Source organism: Engraulis encrasicolus, chromosome 1 (assembly GCF_034702125.1).
Source record: "Engraulis encrasicolus isolate BLACKSEA-1 chromosome 1, IST_EnEncr_1.0, whole genome shotgun sequence".
Lineage (NCBI taxonomy): Eukaryota > Metazoa > Chordata > Actinopteri > Clupeiformes > Engraulidae > Engraulis > Engraulis encrasicolus.
In genome coordinates, this window is record NC_085857.1 from 6961109 (window position 1) to 6981511 (window position 20403).

At 43.4% G+C, this 20403-nt stretch overlaps 1 protein-coding gene and 1 pseudogene across 1 annotated transcript in view; both read right to left on the reverse strand.

Annotated features, from left to right (window-relative positions):
* Positions 1-1164: 1164 nt before the first annotated feature.
* LOC134445649 (uncharacterized protein DDB_G0271670-like) lies at positions 1165-3555 on the reverse strand (annotated as a pseudogene).
* A 6073-nt stretch (positions 3556-9628) lies between these two features.
* Positions 9629-20403, reverse strand: part of LOC134446826 (protein kinase C alpha type-like) — a 289331-nt gene continuing 278556 nt past the window's right edge. Inside the window, exon 17 of the mRNA XM_063196121.1 lies at positions 9629-11624. Coding sequence (XP_063052191.1) covers positions 11454-11624 — 171 coding nt within the window. The 3' untranslated portion in view covers positions 9629-11453. The remainder of the gene's footprint in view (positions 11625-20403) is intronic.

A 20403-nucleotide genomic window follows, 5' to 3' on the forward strand; every position in this document is an offset into this window, starting at 1 on the left:
CTGTGATCCTGACCTTGGAATTAGCAACGAGGTCCTTGAATTCAGTGAGAAATATGTGATGAATTCAGGTAAATTGGGCCACTTTGGGCCATTCGCCTATATGCAAAAAAAGTGGCCCAATATACAATATATATGAATTCACCTAATCAGCAATATGTAGTTCAAAGTTGTTCATACACATACACATATTCACAGTAAAATACAGCACAGAAAAAACTTCATGAGCGATTTCTTCAATTCCAGTGCCAGCAAAGCATTAACGACCAATATTCTCACCTCCCTTAATTAAATATTTTTTTATTTTGTGTTTTTCTGCTACCTGTGGTTGTTAGGGAGACAAAAACAAGTCTGAGTGTGTTTTTGCCCGTCTAGGTAGGCCTACTGTATCACACGACACGTTATTCCCAACTGCGCGTCGTGCGCTCTCCAAGGTGCTGATCCCCACCTCTTCCTACCGTTGGGCTATGAGTGAGTGGCAGTTTGATTGATCTCGGGGTCGTTCAATGTTTTTTAATCTCGACCGTGTAGATAAATGAGACGGTAGCACAAGTTTGACTGTTACAACAAACACATGAAATCGATACCCACTCCACTTCTCTCTCACCAGCGGTCTCTCTAGAGACTAGGGAACCATAAACAACTGCGCGAACAACCTCGAGGACAGTTCAAAACGGACGGTTGGAAATTTGACAGCAGGAGAAAAAAAACCTCACGTCATATTTCATTTGAGGCACGTAGGCTGTAACAATCCCAAATGTGCAGGCATGTATGTGAATCTACATTATTAGCGACGCACTTACATTTCAGAGATGCCGTGACATATGACAATCCTATGGATTTCGTGAACAATGCTCGTGAACAATAGGCTATAGGATACGCGAGCTGCTATTTCAGTTAAGAGGCAATATTAACGAAGACACTATCAAAAAAATATATTCCAAAATAATAGGCGAGAACATTTTCTTAAACAGACCAAACGACAACAAGAGATGAAAAGTCATCATGAAAAGTAGCCCATCACAGCAAACGACCAGAGTTCACGAGGGAGACGATTAATTAAGTGAAGTGTACATTGTTTTAGAGAGGGAGATAGAATGCATGATTTGGCTTACCTTCACGTGGAAGTCTTAAAGTCTCTGTATTTGGTCCAGCGTTCTTGCTCCGTTAAGCCCCACACTTGTCTGTAGACTGGGAGACGGGAGAGCTGGAGAGGGGCTGTGCGGAGCAGGCGCAGATCATATCACGACAATGAGCGCTTGGCGCGCAATCTCGCGCCGGCAGGTGGTTGGTTTCGAAGCGCTCGCTGTAATCCACAGCTGATACTGAAATTCAACTGTCTGGAAACCACAATTTCGGTTTGGTCACTCACAGAGAATTCCGCAAGAACGCAGGGGTATCCAAGGCTATGTGAGAAACGTGTCGAGGCGAGCCTCTGGATATTTGAGCTTCGGTGTCAATAGAAAGAGAGAAAATGGAAAAGGATTCAGTCTTGAGTATTGGGTCACCCACATGGAGTGAAATCTAACTAAATTATAATCATAATAAAAAAACAGGCATTTCACTTACTTTTTCATTACACACGACAGGCTTCTCACAGTAAAAACCCTTCATTGGCTGTTGGAACTGCTGTGGACTCCAGGGAGAAGTTATAAGTTATGACACGTCATGATTTAGCTACACACATCCATTTAGGCTATGTAGGCATTACTTGCTAGGCAATATAATAAGTTGAGGCAAGATCAATGTCGGAATGGCCGGTGTCGTGCCAAAAAGCGAGTCCCTGCCAGAACACGACTGCCCTCATTGAAACCAATGGAAACCAATGACCAATTTTTCAGATATTTTGTTACCCTTTTTTGCAGACAAAGCTGACACAATTTAAGATATTGAAGGCAACCACCTTTACAACAGACCCCACCTTCTCTAGGTCCCCTGAAAATAACTTATTGGTATTGCAAATGTGTTTTCTAAGTTTCCATTACAAAATATGTCATATTTCATGTGAAGCTGCACAACATTAAAATTACATCGGGGGCCGGATAACACGGGCTCAAGGGCCGCAAACGGCCCTCGAGACACAGGTTCCCCACCCCTGACCCTAGAGACATAGGTTCCCCACCCCTGACCCTCGAGACATAGGTTCCCCACTCCTGGCCCTCGAGACACAGGTTCCCCACCCCTAGCCCTCGAGACATAGGTTCCCCACCCCTGGCCCTCGAGACATAGGTTCCCCACCTCTGGCCCTCGAAACACAGGTTCCCCACCCCTAGCCCTCGAGACATAGGTTCCCCACCCCTGGCCCTCGAGACATAGGTTCCCCACCCCTGGCCCTCGAGACATAGGTTCCCCACCCCTGGCCCTCGAGAAATAGTTTCCCCACCCCTGGCCCTCGAGACATAGGTCCCCCACCCCTGGTCCTCGAGACATATGTTCCCCACCCCTGCTGTAGTGTGGCATGTTCTCTGAAGCATACAGTGTAGTCACTACGTACGCAGGGCCGGACTAAGGTGGCCAGGGGCCCCTAGGTTACAGGTTTCTGTGGGCCCCCACAGATGGCAAATTTCGAGACAAATTTACATAGGCAGCGTAAAAAATTACGAGCTAAGAATTAAGGATAGCATGTCTACTAACTGTGCTCAACACAACAGACTATTTTTTTCAATAATCCATCTTGTTGCAATTCTGCAATTTTCACTTTTGGCCAATCAGGGGCCCCCTGGCAGGTGGGGGGCCCTAGCCTGTGCGTTGATCCGGCCCTGCACGTACGTCTGACCCCTTTAGCACAGTCGTCTTCCTCCTCCTAAGATGGAGACCTCTCTGGGGGACTCAGTCAGGACTTCCTTCCTTCCTTAACTAAGCAAGAGAGTGAGTGAGTGAGACATCATGTTGTTCTGTCAGGCCGTGCTGCGCTGCGCTCGTCTCGCCTCGTCACGTCACGGCTCCTGCGGACGGGAGCATGATGTTAAAGCCTTGTGTCACGTCTGGCCGTTCCCTCCAGTGACAGCTGCCTTGAAACAACAACAAGGCCACGGAGCCGCCCAGCCTACCATGATGCAGGAGGAGGAGGAGGAGGAGGAGGAGGAGGGGAAGTGGAGGAGGAGGGACAAAGGGAGGAGGAGGAGGAGGAAGAGGAGGAGGAGAAGGATGTGAGGAGGAGGAGGAGGAGGAGGAGGAGGAAGTGGAGGAGGAGGAGGAAGAGCAGGAGGAAGAGGAGGAGGAGGAGGAGGAGGGGAAGTGGAGGAGGAGGAGGAGGAAGTGGAGGAGGAGGAGGGGAAGTGGAGAAGGATGTGAGGAGGAGGAGGAGGAGGAGGAGGAGGAAGAGGAGGAAGAGGAGGAAGTGGAGGAGGAGGAGGAAGAGGAGGAGCAAGTGGAGGAGGAGGAGGAAGAGGAGGAGGAGGAAGAGGAGGAAGTGGAGGAGGAGGAAGAGGAAGAGGAGGAAGTGGAGGAGGAGGAGGAAGAGGAGGAGGAGGAGGAAGAGCAGGAGGAGAAGTGGAGAAGCGAAACGGAGGAAGGGAAGCAGAGAAGAAATAGGAGGAAGACTGACCCTCCTGGCATGAGCATGAAAGGTAAACACAGGGAAGAGAAAGAGGAGGAGGAGGAGGAGGAGGAGGAGGAAGAGGAGGAGGAGAGTTAGCGGAAGCTTTTTAGGGACAAAACGGCAGAATAAGCCTTAGGGGGACAGGCCCAAACCGACGCACTTTGGACTGGAGGGGCCACCGAAGCCAAAACAACACCCCCCACACCACACATGTGCCCCTCGAGTCAACGAATGCGATGAAATATTCACGATGCCAATTTCATGCTTCTTTTGAGCTCCACTGCCATTAAACTTTCATTGGCCCACAGCTCTTCTTTAGAGATATGATGAAAAAAAAAAGACTTGACTGATTAGTTCACAGCTCCTGGCAATGGCAATGCTATATCGGCTGCACAAAACTACTCTAAATTACTATTATTATTATTATTATTATTATTAATGTGATAAAGTTTCCTAAGAAGTACTGTGTCAGAAATGACACAAAACATGTTTGCACAGAGACAACAAAATTGTGTGTCAATTGTTAGATGTGTGAAAGAAAGGGGCAATAATAGTGTGAGAACAAGGAATCAAAGTAGGCTAATAAAAAATATTTTTTTGTGTAATCAATCCACAGTCCTGGTTTGTGATGAGTATTTGGTACATTATAGTAATTTTAAAATACATTCATGATAAGAATTATGAATTATGTGATTTTTATCACGAAATGTGTCAAACACAACATTTTAACTGAATAATACACATGTTGAGTCACATTCCACACACTAGGTGTTAAAACCACCTTAACACAATGCTCTGTTGAAGGACGAAATGTTATATTGGAAGCATTACAATATTCAATGGAGCTTCTTCTGTACGTACAGGAGCTAAGTCTAGATGTTTAGTTCTCCTTTATGTTACTAGTAGTCACATTGAGGTAATCGCCTCTTTTCCAAGTGAGCCCTGTACCAGAGACGCTTTAGGTAGAGACGGGACAGTTGCCTCCATCTTGTTGACGCCTTCGGGGTGCTATTTCGCGATTAGTGAGACCAGATCTGAGAGTCAATGGGAAAAATGAATGGGGAAACTGAGTACAGGTTGGGAGGGAACCCAGCGGTTGTGAAAACCATATGGTTGAAACCGCCGTGAAAAGTTGAGCAATCTAGACTACTTGGTTGTGTCATGCGAGTCAAAATAAAGCTTTTTAAGTCACTTTTCTCACGTTTTTTTTTTTACACTGCGCAGGCGCAGTAGTTCCACAACGGCACGAGAGTGACAGCTTTTCCCAACTGATCATGCGCAACAATTCGTGTGCGCCGATGCAGCTAGATGATTGCATGAATGGCAAAGCAGCTCAGCAGGCAGTTGGTTCTTGTAGCCAGAAAGGCGGGAGATGTGCGGGTGGACGCCATATTTGCATTATGAATCTTCACCGTTAATTTCTATGGACACCTAACGATTCTGACATATCTCCCCTTCCTAAAAAAATCTCTGCCTGTACTGCCAAGACAGCAGATGTGGATTCCCTTAAGAAATCCCAAAACACACCATAGAGGTGTCATTCCTCTGATTTTTGAAGGGCCTTATAATTACAAATATACAGCAGGTCTAAAATAATTTCCCAGTAAAAGCAAACAATTCAAACCTTTATGTGCATCATCCATGTAGATCTCATATTGATATAAAGTCAAAATAAGTCACGGGACATGGAGGGCAGTGGTTTTTTTTTTAAATTATTTTGTTTATTTGCAGTATCATACATTAGGTACAAATTACACTATTGGTTACAAGGTAAGGTAAGCATGGACTCATTTTTAGGAATAAAGGAGACGGGCATGGGCAACATACACCATTACAAAATACAATATATTCTTTCTTTTACAGGCTATGGACACCTACAGTATTATGTACAGGACAGACAGACAGACAGACGGACTGACATAGTACTTCATCGACCTCCACACATGACAAAGATACACACTGGAGAGGACAGCACGAGATAAGGCAATCTGTTGATCCTGTGCTCGGCACGAGAGAGAGAGAGAGAGAGAGAGAGAGAGAGAGAGAGAGAGAGAGAGAGAGAGAGAGAGAGAGAGAAGAAAAGAGGGGAAAAAAGGAAAAGAGAGAAAGCAAGAATGCGACCGTGAAAGATGAAGAATAAAAAACGGAACTGGTCCTATTCAAAAAATGAACCTATTTCTTGAAATGTAGAGAAATATGTTGAGGGGCGAGTGACTTAACACAGGAGGTTAACGAGGAGCAGTAAACACAAAAATCAACAGTTGGGCTAGTAAGCAACAAACACAATTCAGGACATAACCCTACAAAATAAATCAAATAGGATTAAAGATTTCAGGTTGGCTTGCCTACAGAAGCCTATTAAGCCTAAAAGAAAGAAAAATATTAAAGAATCGTCCATACATTAAGCTACGTGTAATGTAAACAATGTAGGAAAAGGAAGAGGAACAAAAAACTGCATTTTTTTTTTACTTGGACCATTTGCCATCATATGTTTCAGATTAAGAGGTAAAGAAGAATATAAAACAGGGGAAAATAACCCATGAAGTTAATTAATTAAATAATGACTGATAATCAGACTGACAACCAAGAGAAGTACAGTAATTAATCTGCTTTTGGAGAAAATATTTGGATGAATGATCAATTGGGTATTCTTATAGGGGAAAAGCTACTTGACAAGTTAGGATCAATCATTTGGATAGGCACTAAGACAAGAGAGAGAGAGAGGTAGGGAGAGAGGAGGGCAAGAGAGACGAGACGGTGGGAGCGTCACGCGTATTACATTCCAATACTCAAGTCCCTCATAAAAGGGGCCCTTCAGAGGTGTTGAAATCCTGGGCCGGGTGCATTTCTCGAAACCATAGTTGCTAACTACATTGCCTACTTTGTTGTTTGCAATGAAATTTCCCATTGGCAACTACTGAAGTTGCTAACTGGCAAACAACTAATGCAGTCCTGGTGGCGGATGGCTTTAAACTTTGTGCAACTGGGATTGACACCTCTGAGGTCCTTCATCATCACACCACCACCACCCTCCCCACACCCACAACATTTCACACACTCACTCACACACTCACACACTCAACTCAACTCATTCAGATGGTCAATAACAGAGTAGAGGCACAGGAAGGTTTGATAGGCAGGTTGGAGAACACACGTTAGGGTGGGACATCATCATCATATTCATGAGAGACAAGAACGCTAAAACAAAAACTATTTTTAAGGAGATAATAATAAGATCTTGCCACCTCACATGCAATGCAATCAGCACCACCTGAGCCTCCATTGAAATAACAACAACCAGGCAGGCAGGCAGGCAGGTAGGCAGTACCATCTAGCCATGGGGGTCTGCAGCAGGGGCGTAAAGTATACGAGGCAGGGGGGCCCATACAGTACGAGGCGGGGGGCCCACACGGGTCCTTGACTTGAAGAAACAAGACCCCTCTACATGATATTAGGCACTCTTTTTTCGTTCAGGGGCCCATTCTTGGTAGCTTGTAGGGGGGCCTGAAGTACTTGCGTTGTGCCAGTGGTCTGCAAACAAGATGGATGCCATTACCGGTGGACGTGCTCCGTTAGCTAGCAGAGCTCTTCCTCACCCCCACCCCCACCCCCACCCCACTCAGGTGGAGTGACGACGACGACGTTAAAGAATGGACACTGTAAGTCAATATAAAGATTGTGACTTCAGTTAGTGCAACACTGCTATTGTTGGGCTCTGTCTGCTGTCTTGGTTTGGCACTGGTTAATAATAAGAGTGGCTTTCAGGAGTGAGATGCTAAAGAGAGAAACTAGAGAGACGACAGTAACTAACAATAGCTGCTCCCTAGCAACACTGTAATATTGCACTCGGCCACTATGGCGGAACCTACAGTGCTCATGTCTCCTTGGTAACTGTAGCAAAGGGGAGTAGAGTTGCCCCGCTGGGACTCAAACCCAGACTTTCTGGGGTTGTAAACCGGGGCTCTGACCGCTACACCAAAGAGCCAGGCTCATTGGCGTGACAGTCAGAACACACCCACAACCCTAGTGATGGTCACTCCATCACAGTAACCTATAGGGTTCTTGGGAGAACCCCCTGAAGAACCTACTACAGTATGTAGAGGTCCTTGAGAGAACGCCAAGGTTCCTCAAATGCCTATTGTTCCACTGCCGGTTTTCTGGTAGGACTACAGCTTGACACAGCGTAACTCGACGGTCGCCAATTTTTGCGTTACGATTGAGCTGTGACGTGCCCACTCGGCAGTGGAAAATAGGCAAAGAAAGAATGTGTAGAGGTTCCGCTAACGAGGTCCACCCCAAAGACCCTTTAGGAGTTCTTCTGTTCGCTACTGTGGGGGAAACCCTAAAGGTCCTCAGAGGACCGTTTCTGAAACCCTTCTAATCACCTATTAGGTTCACCAGAGAACAATGAGTGCGTATACATGCAGTTCAGTATCCCGAATATGAGGCATATCCCGGTTATGATCATATTCGGGATAAGGTGTTTATATGAGCACAGAACGCAATATCCCAGTCAACATTCTTGGCCGTTGTAGAATTCTCTTCAAATGCCTGTAGCCTGGATACCAACGACAGCGTTCTAGGGGAAGCCCCAGTATCCGGAATAAGGTGTTTACATGCGGCAGTATCCCAGCTTCTGTCGGAATACTCCACCTAGCATATCCCGATTTCTCAGTATCCCGAATAAGGGCTTATTCGGTATACTGACGTGTTTATATGCTCAAACGCAAATTCGGGATACTTAATATCCTGATCATATTCGGGATACTGAACTGTATGTACACTCACTCATTTACGGGTTGCTCCATGCTGGCAACTGAAGGTTCTTCTATGTAGGACCCTTGTCATTTTTACAGTGTGGGATGCAAACTGTTGTTCAGTTGTTGTTGAGACTGTTGTCATGCATGAAATAACAAGAGACAGGACTACGGTAGAACGTTATCAGTGTTCGATTATCATACTGATTCACATGAGCCTACTTGATAAAGAGATTTTTGATGGTGCAATGGATTACAAACTGACTTGAAATGTGAATTTGACTGAAAAAAAAAGTCTTGCCATTGTGAAGCTTCTGATCAGCTGTGATTGTGACAGTCCTTCTGTTTAAAACGTACGGGAAACAGGAGGAAAAAATGACAAATAAGCCTGTATATATACAGCATATATATACACACACGCGCATGCACGCATGTGCATTCGCACATCAATGACATCTGCTAAAATGAAAGAGTACGGTGGGTAGGTCACCATACCCTTTGAGTTAAGTCGGGATGTGAACCTCCCACTGAAATAGTTGTTATTCTTCTTCGTTTGCAACATTTAGACCATGCTGGAAAACGCCAACGTCCAGGTACTATACCCATCATGCAGAGAGTTATTTTTCACCACGTGCATCATTATTCACGGATCCCCACATGCATCCAGGAAGAGAAGAAATAGATGCACACCTGTTCGCACACACACGCACGCATGCGCGCACACACACCGACACACACCCACACACACAAGGACAAGAACAGCGCAGCCAAACAAACAAAGGCATTCAGATGATATCACACTCTGCAGCTGAGAGACCAGAGACATGGCTGTGTGTGTGTGTGTGTGTGTGTGTGTGTGTGTGTGTGTGTGTGTGTGTGTGTGTGTGTGTGTGTGTGTGTGTGTGTGTGTGAGAGAGAGAGACCAGAGACATGGCTGTGTGTGTGTGTGTGTGTGTGTGTGTGTGTGTGTGTGTGTGTGTGTGTGTGTGTGTGTGTGTGTGTGTGTGAGACCAGAGACATGGCTGTGTGTGTGTGTGTGAGAGAGAGAGACCAGAGACATGGCTGTTTTTCTCTCCAAACAAAAAACAACAAAAAAAAACAAACAAAAAACAAAACAAAAAAACATATGAAAAAAAAAAACGTCAGTGATGTTAATCGAATAAAGTCATTTAAAGTCTTGATGAGTGAGTGTAGACAGTCTGAAGACTTATTTAAGATGGCGGACCACCGGCCCACCAGTTATATCATAACAAAGTCGAGTTGGTGTGTGTGGGTTATTGATATCGCACATACAAATATTCTCAACTACCTAATGTAATAAAAGCACATTCAGTTGGTTGGTATAAAAACTGCATGTTATGCTTCCTATTATTAAATAACTCATTATATTATTATTTACAAAATATTAATTCATTCACTGCTTGGCATTACAGTGGCATCAGTTATGCCTACTGGAAAAGCAAAGACATCACATTAGAGTAGAATTACACATGTAAATCTAAAATCAAAAAAATCGTAAACAGAAAGAAAACAAAAAAAATCCACATATTTCCATAAAACAATGTAATAATACTTGGTTTGCATGCTGTTGGCATGGTTTGTACCGAAAAAAATTCAAGATATGCTAATAGGTAGCACAAAACTTCATTCTCTGAAAAACTTCATTTCTTTTACCCAACAACCTTCCTTTGTGGTATCATCGATAACAACAGGAGTGTGTCTACATACTACTTAACTCCTCACGACTGTTATGCTGAGAGATTTGCTACGATAAAAAGGTCCTAAAACTGAGTACACAGTGACTTCCTGTAATATGTAAAGTGGTCTATCGTATCTATTTGTAAACAACCCACAGGCTCCGTGGACCATTTTTGTCATTATAATAAGATGCGTATTCCTATGAAGTGGCCAGGCATCACAATATGTGCCCAAAGGACGACCGCATTTGATGAACTTTGACCAATACTGGCTTAATAATGGACACGACTGGCCACATAATGTAGGTAACTGAGTAAACAGCTTAGCATGTCAGTGGTGTAAAATCAGGCCCCGTTCCTACACGAAAACGATATGAAATTCAGATGCAAATGCAATCGCATGTTTAGCACGCTTCACATTTGGTGCCCACATGACCATCATCATCCTATAGCATGACGTCACGCCCTACTGTTGCTACTGAAGGCTGCCAGATTTCTCACCCATACGTACATGCTTTGTTCTCAAAAGACCCCCTCCGAGTCGGCTAAAGCATCATTAGGATCTATCGTATAGGGTTACAAGTAAGGCTCTGAATTAACTTTTTTTCATTACCAGCCAAAATGGCAATAGACGTGAATGTTACTAGCCAAACACACACTCACTAATGGGTCAAAGTGGCTAGCAAGTTGGTCTCTTCTACCAGCCAAACTGAAATTTTCACCAGCATTTGGCCAGTTGGCTGGTGTTAATTTAGAGCCCTGGTTAAAAGTATGGCGTAGGTAGGAGAAAGTAAAGAACAATCAACGATCAGCAAGAAATGTTTGAGCATTAAGATGTAGACTCAACACTCGAGAAGAGCGATGTTGAGGGACAGGTCAGCAGATTCCCCAGCCATGACCTATATTGCCCCTTGGTATAAATGTAATGCTGTGCAACATGGGAAGACTGCTGTGCTTACAGCTAAGGAGGATAGCATGAGGAAGCACCGTCTGGTTTTGGTTAGCGTTAGCGTTAGCTCTCCTATCACCACATGGCAGCTGTGCTATTTGGCAGGTAAGGGAAAACGGAAAACCGCAGGTGGCAACTAATATTGTTAATAACAATAATAAAAAAAAAAAACAATAATAACAATAATAATAATAATAGTACACATCTGTAATGTTCTTGAAGTGTACCACATAAAATATCTGGGTCATTCATATACATATTTGTAGTATGTATTGTCATAAATGAAATAAACGATCAAGGGTAAATACTCTGAAAACTGGCCAACAGAAAAAAAAACACAAGGGGGGTTGATTGATCTGCCAAAAAAAAACAAATGCTCCAAATTTCACAATATGGAAAAAAGATTTGGCTTTTTTTAGTTTTTGAGGTTAAATTGTGAGGGAAGGAAGGAAGGGGTTAAAGGTTATTAAATGTTGTTGTCTAGGAGGGTGTACTGTAGCTGTGGGTCAGGTCTACTCTGCCGGCTCTCCCGTCATGTTGGGGGGGACGTATTGGGGGTTGATGAAGCTGAAGCCGGCGAACTCGGCCTGGTCGATGTTGGCGATGACCAGCTCGTCTGGCGGGGTCAGCTGAGGCTGCGTGCGCGTGAAGAACTTGTCAAAGTTCTCAGCAGCTTTGCCACACTAGAGAGAGAGAGAGAAAGAGAGAGAGAGAGAGAGAGAGAGAGAGAGAGAGAGAGAGAGAGAGAGAGAGAGAGAGAGAGAGAAAGAAAAGTGAAAAAAAACAGAGAGAGAGAGAGAGAGAGAGAGAGAGAGAGAGAGAGAGAGAGAGAGAGAGAGAGAGAGAGAGAGAAAGGGGGAGAGAGAGCCCAAGAGAGGTAACTGTTAGTTGCATCATCACTATCTTAGTGTATGCTAGTAGAGTATTACGGAACATGAAATGTAACAAGACCGTCAATACAGTGACAGACACAACTGACAACATGCACAGTATGCCTGCTATGCTGAGTTTACCAACATATGGCAGAAAAATATGAAATTTTGTCAAACTGATCAATATCAGGAGCAGTTCCACTGGAGAAAACATTGCCATGTCTCGCAGCTTCTTTTCACAGTGTCTCATACAGCACATTTACAATTTGACATGTGAACAGTTGGAGAGGTGAGTGAGAAATACAATAAACACACATCCCCAGCAGTTAAATAGGATAAGGGGCATACAGTACAGTGTCATGACATCAATATCCAATGGTAATTATAACGGTGTGCTTTTATAACGGTCTGTTTGACACATAACCACTGTAGAGAAAAAAAACCCCTTATTACATTACATTGCATCTTGGCAGACGATTTTTTAACCCAAGCGACTTTCAAACGAACACATAATCTCAGTCAACATAACTAGCAGATACAAAGTGCACAGGAAGTATACAGAGCATGCTTGGTTGACCACTGCAAACAAAGGTGGTTACATACAGTATTAACACATTCAATGCCGCAGGTTACTCTTTGGTTCCCGTGTGTGTGTGTTGTTCTCTATGTTGTTCTCTATGGGTCATTGCCCCACATATGTAAATATTCATGAAAAGATCCATTTTGGCAACAGGCAGCACAGGTGCAATAGCTCTGGCCACAATCCTACACAGTGCGCCTTTAAGGAGGAGAAGCGAGGCACCATCATGGCCTACTACACATAGCGGGGGCAAGGTTGCCAGATGTGACATTTTCTAGTCCAAATGCTCATTAAACGCGTCCAATAAATGTATGGAGCTAATTCCTGCACAATTTAAACTGATTTTTTTAAAAAATGTGTGGCAATTCAATACAAAAAACTTGTCCAGTGCCATATATTTTCACCCTTAAAGGGACACTGTGCAGGAAATGGTCAAAAAAGGTACTGCAACTATGCTGCTCATTGACACTGGGCTGCCTATTGCCAAATTTGATCTTTACATGAAAGTTTACTAAGTAATAAACAACATTTTTTAGTATGGTCCAAAAAGAGTCATTTTTGCAGCTAAAAATGGCTATTTTGGGAAATTCAAAATGGCGGACCATGGAGAAGATCCCCCTTTTCATGTAAGAAAAGTAATTTTTTTCCAGTCATAATGAATACTTAGAATTTGATGGTGGTGGTAAGTATTCATGAAAAAGGTAACATTAATGAATGGGCAGCATGAATTCTGGAAATAAACAACTAAAAATCTCACACAGTGTCCCTTTAACAAGCCAATTGGATGACAAAACGTCCTGAATCTGGCAATCCTAAGCGAGGGCACAGACGTGGGGGAGTGTAGCTAGTTGGAGTCACGGAATGACAGTGAAACTGAGGTACCCCTATTGGGCTCTCTCTTGTCTGCTGTCAGCATCTCCTTTTTTAAAACCACTGCTTTCTCTAGACGTCAATCGTTCTTATTTTCACACTCTCAGTCAGTCAGGCAGAACATTCCACCCTCGTTGTGTTGGAGTCTCTGGTATTCCAACCCAGTTCCTGCTGCTCTGCAAATATTTTGCCATAAGCCAAATGGCTTTGGCTAAGACCCAAAGTTATGAACTTAAGGAAATAACTAAAAGAGACATTAAAACAAAATAAAATACATAGGGGAGAGATAAAGATATACAGTAGACAGATGGAAATTAGCCTTATGGCTATAATCTGGCTCAATTATACTGTATGTTGTGCACTGTCCCTGTCAAATAAACAATAAATGAAATGGAAAATTAAGTGAAAAAGAAAAAAAGAACAAGAGTAGGAATAGGTGAGGAGAAAGATGACGAGGGAGAGATGGAAGGCAAGGCAGGGCGGGCAGCCAACCAAATCCAGGCCACTCGGGACTCTTAATATGACAAATGGCGTTGTCTTCCTGCTTAATGGGGTTGGAGAAACTGTTTTTCTTTTGTCGTTCTTTTCTTTCCCAAAAGGTTTTTTTTTTCAACCTCAAACTCACAGATGCGCACATTATGGAGGAGTAGTGCTGCTGTGACCTACAACTCTGCTGCTGACGTATAGTACAGCTGGCAGCATACAGACAGAATCATGGGAGACTGGGCTCAGTGTTGCCAGATTGGTCTGTTTCCCGCCCAATTGGGCTGCTTAGGATGGCCGTCTGCGGGTAAAAATGGCATTTCACAGGAAAACCTGCCCAATTTTTGGCCATAGAAACCAATAGAATTGGTCAGGAGGTAGTGCTTCCAGGCGGGTTTTGAGCATTTTTGGGCTGGAAATCATCCGCCTCATCTGGCAACCCTGATTGTGCTGCCTGCCTCATGTCGAGGATGAACTCAAATCACACGCATGGCTGCACATGCATATGTTATATCCTGGGCGACTTTCATACCTTGACTGTGGCTGTATGTAGGTTAGCAGCAGTCTGGTATTATATTATATAGGGGGATTTTGTACTGTACAGTCCAATCAGTACAGAAGCCTGAAGGCATGTTAGCGTCTTAAAGCTCAACTATGAATTACGCTTGGCTGGTCACATTTTCTACTTTCACACCCATGTCACTTTGTTTTTATTTTTACTTCATTTAATTTAGAGCGCATGCAGGGCCGTTGACAGCTTTTGCTGGGCCCGGGGACAAAGCCATCTGAAAAGACCCCTTCCCCAATTCATATATTGTAATGCGGTCCCAATTCTGGGGCCCTCCCTTTTCTGGGGCCCGGGATAACTGACCCCTTTGTCCCCCCCTGTCAAGGGCCTGAGTGCATGTGCCAAGACAGCAAACTTGAACCACATTTGTATGTCAGACAAAAAATGACTCAGTACACCCTAAAAAGTGGGCCAATGCACAATGACCTCCTCACATACAGTCCCAGGAAAAAGTTTGTACACCCTTTGAAATTTCTTACCCGTCTGTCAAAATTGGTCATAAAACATGGTCTGATCTTCCCGGAAATCACAAGAAGGAACAACAAGAGTCTGCTTTAGCTAATTCAACCCAAACATTTACAAGTTGTCATATTTTCATTGGCCATAAGATGTAAACATTCACAGGACAGCAAGGCATAAGTAAGTACACCCTTGCATTCAATAGGTTTTAACCCTAAGTTAGTCACAATAACCTCAACCAGATGTTTCCTGTAGTTGCAGATCAGATTAACAAAACAATCTGGATATATCTGGTCTCCTTCTTCTTTAGAAAACTGCCTCTCGTCAGCAAGGTTTGTGGGATGTCTGGAGTGCATAGCTTTCTTGACTTCATGCCATGTAATCTCAATTGTTTTTGTCAGGCCTTTGACTGGGCTATTCCAGAATGTGTATTTCATTATTATGAAGCCATTCTAAAGTCGATTGGCTTCTAAAGTATGGGTTGTTGTCACATTTCAGCACCCATCCTCTTGTGTGCTTCAACTGTGTGACAAACTACCTCACTTTTTTCTGTAAAATATCACGATAAACTTCTGAGTTCATTGTTCCACTGATGATAGCAAACTCAAAAGGGCCTGAGGCAGCAAGGTAGCCGCATATAATGATGCTCCCGCCACCATACTCAAAGGCGGAGATGATGTTTTGGGGAAGGTGTGGTTCTCCAGTTCTCCTCCAAACATGACATTGTGTGTTCCCCTGAACAATTCAACTTTGGTTTCAGCGTTGGTCTACAGAATATTTTGCAGTAATTCTATGAAGCATATAAATGCTTTTTCGCAAACCTCAAAGGTGCAGCAATATTTTTTTGGACAGAAACTCCATTAATTTTAGATTGGCAGAATGAATCCCATTTTTAGCTATTCTTGGTTACATCTCCTCTTCTGAGTATGGTGGCGGGAGCATCATTATATGCGGCTACCTTGCTGCCTCAGGCCCTTGACAGTTTGCTATTATCAGTGGAACAATGAACTCAAGTTTATTGTGATATTTTACAGAAAAAACGTGAGGTAGTCTGTCACACAGTTGAAGCACACAAGAGTATGGGTCCTGCAATGTGACAACAACCCATACTTTAGAAGCAAATCATTATGAATGGCTTCATAATAATGAAATACACATTCTGAAATAGCCCAGTCAAAGCCCTGACAAAAAACAATTGAGATTAAATGGCATGAAGTCAAGAAAGCTATGCACTCCAGACATCCCACAAACCTTGCTGACGAGAGGTAGTTATCTAAAGAAGAGGGAGACAAGATACAAACAAATTGTTTTGTTAATCTGATCTGCAACTACAGGACAAGTCTGGTTGATTATATTGCAACTAACTGAGGGTTAAAACCTACTTAATGCAAGGGTGTACTTACTTATGCCCTGCTCTCCTGTGAATATTATGGCCTTATGACCAATAAAAATATGATAACATGTAAATTTTTGGGTGGAATTAATTAAAGCAGACTCTGATTGTTCCCTCTTGAGATTTCCGGGAAGATCCGACCATGTTTTATGATCAATTTAGACAAAAATGTAAGAAATTTCAAAGGGTGTACAAACTTTTTCCTGGGATTGTATAAACCAACAGGATTGCTTGGCTTGTGTGCGTGCGCACACACGCACGCACGCACGCACACACACACGCACGCACGCACACTACAGCCCCATCCAGTAGTATAGGAATCCAGCGGTATTGGAATCCAGCGGTATTGGAATCCAGCGGTATTTACTGCATTTGAGTCAAATTGGTTTTCAAAACCAGTGACACCGGAGGCTTTACCTTTTTCTATTTTTTTCTCTCATAGTTTTGAATGTTGTTGAATCATTTTGCTGCTTTGTATCAAACACAAGCTATCGAATAGTAAAATCATGGTTGACCTTATTATTTGTGGTCTGAAGATATTTCCCATTATGTACTTCAACTCCAAGGGTGCCAGTACTGCTGGGTGGTACTGTAGTATTTGTCCCGTCGAGCGCCTGTTGGCTAGCATGTCATGTATGTCCTTGTCTTAGTTTAGCCCAGAGCTGCCCTGAGTCACTCGTCAACACAAGAGGCGGCCGGTTCACACACCACAGATTTAAAATAGAGCTACACGCTAACCTAGCCTCATGGCACTACACAACACCGCGCTAACCTAGCCTCATGGCACTACACAACACCGCGCTAACCTAGCCTCATGGCACTACACAACACCGCGCTGAGGTCACCCAAATGATTTCAGCTCGGCTAACACAACTGAAAGGTTTTGTGTGAGTGTGTATTTGTGTGTGTGTGTTTGAGAGAGAGAGAGAGAGAGAGAGAGAGAGAGAGAGAGAGACAGAGAGACAGAGTGACAGTGAGTGTGTGTGTGTGTCTGATATATATTTATATATATATATATATACGTACGTATATATATATATAAAATTGTCAACGTAATCCCTAACAGCACCGCTGGGGTTTGTTTGTCACGCTCCACAGGGGCTGGAGTGCACAGCAAACATTTGGACGAGGAGTCGCACCGGCTCTAACATGTTGATTTGACCAGTGTCAAGATTGGGACGTTTTCCGATATGTGTGCCAAGATTTAAAAAGAAAGCATGTTAATCAATGTATTCCGCAAAAAACAAAAGGAACATTGAAAAGGTATAAAACGAATCCTAAATCAATATATCCTCAAAAATCAATTAACGTTGCAGTTATTTAATAGTTAAATATGAGCACACAGGCTGATTTCACAGTTGTGTGAGGGAGTTGTATTGTGTTGCTTTATTTTAGCAGATTCATATCAGCTATTTACTCTGGAAACTGAATTCAGTCGTTTTAATAATCATGTTTTTTTTTTGCTCACAGTGCCACATACTGATTACCACATCAAGGATGTGTTTTGCTAGATAAACGAGAAGGCTGCTGCTGTTGGTGTCTGGAGGGCATGACTGGGAGATGCTGGCCAGCTCAAAACTTCTTCTCCGGCAGAGAAATGGGTTGACCTACTTCTGACTAGACTCCAGCCAAGCAGTAGATATTGATAAGAAACAGGGCCGTACTGGCCATCTGGCATACCGTGCCATCTGGCATACCCGGTGGGCCCTGCACCCTCATGGGCCCCTATTTTTTTTTTTTTTTTTTTTTTTACATATCTGAAAATAGTAGCCCACGAGGGTGCAGGGCCCACAAGTGAGTCAGTTATGCGCCACTAAATATGAGGGGCCCCTTTAAGCCAAAAGTGCCCGGGCCCTTTAAGCCAGAAGTGCCCGGGCCCTATAAGCCAAAAGTGCCCGGGCCCTATAAGCCAAAAGTGCCCGGGCCCTTTAAGCCAAAAGTGCCCGGGCCCCATTTCTCCCCCATGAGGGGCCCCTTTAAGCCAAAAGTGCCCGGGTCGTTTAAGCCAAAAGTGCCCGGGCCCTTTAAGCCAGAAGTGCCCGGGCCCTATTTCTCCCCCCAGTCCAGCTCTGATAAGTGACGCAGCAGACCAGACGGCCTGCTCTTCCCCCCGGTCTGCTGCCTATGCTACAGCGGGCATATCGATCATAATATTTGTCAGCCTTAAGCCTGTGCGTCACCCTTAAAGGGCACATGAAAGAGGCAGCTGCAGCTAAAACAAAAGAGGGAAATGTGGAGGTTCCTTGAGTTTTGAGTCAAACTTACTGTACGGTTCAAATCAGATATAGACTTGGCTCTTGGCTTACAGAATAATTGCCTTTTTAGCAGGGCTTTGAACTGCTATTTTTTTTCCAAACAGTTCGTTCCGAACAGAAACGGAATTATAACGTTTCCGGTTACGAGTTCCACCAACAAATTGACGTTCCCGAACCGGTTAGAACAAAAAAAATACTGTTCCCGGAACGGTTCATTTCGTTCCTGTCAGGAAGAAAATTCTCGGTGCGCTTTAAACGTCCTTCTCTGCAATGTCTAACAGTGATGCAATGTAAAATCGCCCTTTTTGTATGATAGTGGTTTCTCTTATTTAAGATGTGGAGTGGAGACTTTGTAATCCCTCTCTCCATTCAGTCAGCGAATGTCTGATGCTACACAGGACGTGAACCTTAGCCGTCATGGTAACGTGCACAGGAAAATCATTACTATTTCTTTTTAGTTTGAGGAACGGTATTAACCGGTATTAACCGGTATTAACCGGTTACCATTATTTTTAAACAAGTGTTCCTGTTCCAGAACATAAAAAATAATAACGTTTCCGGTTTCGTTTCTGTTCCCTGTAAAATACAAAAAGTTCCCGGTTTTCGTTTTCGTTCCTTGAACCGGTTCAAAGCTTTTTAGTCGCCTTCTTTTATACTGCTACCTAATAAGGGCACAATGGCAGATGGAGGAGGCTAGGAACTTAAAGGAGCAGTTCAGCCAATTTCAATATGCTGTTGTATTGCTCACGTACATATATCACGTATTGCTCTGCATTGCACGGCATTTTTTGGCTCAACCCTTTACGAGATCTGAACTATTCTTATGGGGGCAGATTTTGCTTACATTAAAAACTTTCTTAACAAAGGCCTACTCCAAATATTTTCCCAAAAGCTATCGCTGTTTGCTAGTTGTCTGCTGATGTTGCATAACCTTTTGGATGCTTTTATGAATAAATAAAAGTGTTTTTTTGAAATGTTAACAAACAACTGCCCCATTACAATGACCAGGATCTGGGAAAAGGCTGAAAAAAAAATCCTGGTACTGACAAGTCCAGGGTAGTGTGAGCATTACAACTACATGTTGAAATTGGCTGGAGTTATTCTTTAAACAAAACGTAAGGGTAATGTTGAGGGAGGCCATTTACATTGAGTGAAAATTTCTGATAAAAATCCTAGACACTGTACATCTTACAGAATATAATAGTTGTACTATACAGTACATATACATTAATTTAATAGGGCCTACATTTTATTGAATACATTCATTTATACTACAGCATAATAAGGGTAGGACTGAATCACTTACAGACTTAGTCACTTGCACAAATGTACACAAACACACCTGCAATTGTGTGTGCGCGAACGCACGCACTCACACGCACACACACACGCGCACACACACACACACACACACACACACACACACACACACACACACACACACACACACACACACACACACACACACACACACACACACACACACACACACACACACACACACACACACACACACACACACACACACAGCGAAATGAACTAGGTCATCCAGCTTGTATAATTGTGTACATGGCCAATTCACCATATTACTGCACTTAAATATTGACTTGGGGCATTTGTCTGTGTTTGAGCATGTGTATGTGTATGTGTGTGTGTATGTGTATGTGTATGTGTATGTGCATGTGCATGTGTATGTGTATGTGTATGTGTATGTGTATGTGTGTGTGTGTGTATATGTGTATGTGTATGTGTATGTGTGTGGGCATTTGTCTGTGTATGTGTATGTGCATGTGTATGTGTGTGTATGTGTATGTGTATGTGCATGTGCATGTGCATGTGTATGTGTATGTGCATGTGTATGTGTGTGTGCATGTGTATGTGTATGTGTATGTGTATGTGTATGTGTATGTGTATGTGTATGTGTTTGAGCATGTGCATGTGTATGTGTATGTGTATGCGTTTGAGCATGTGCATGTGTATGT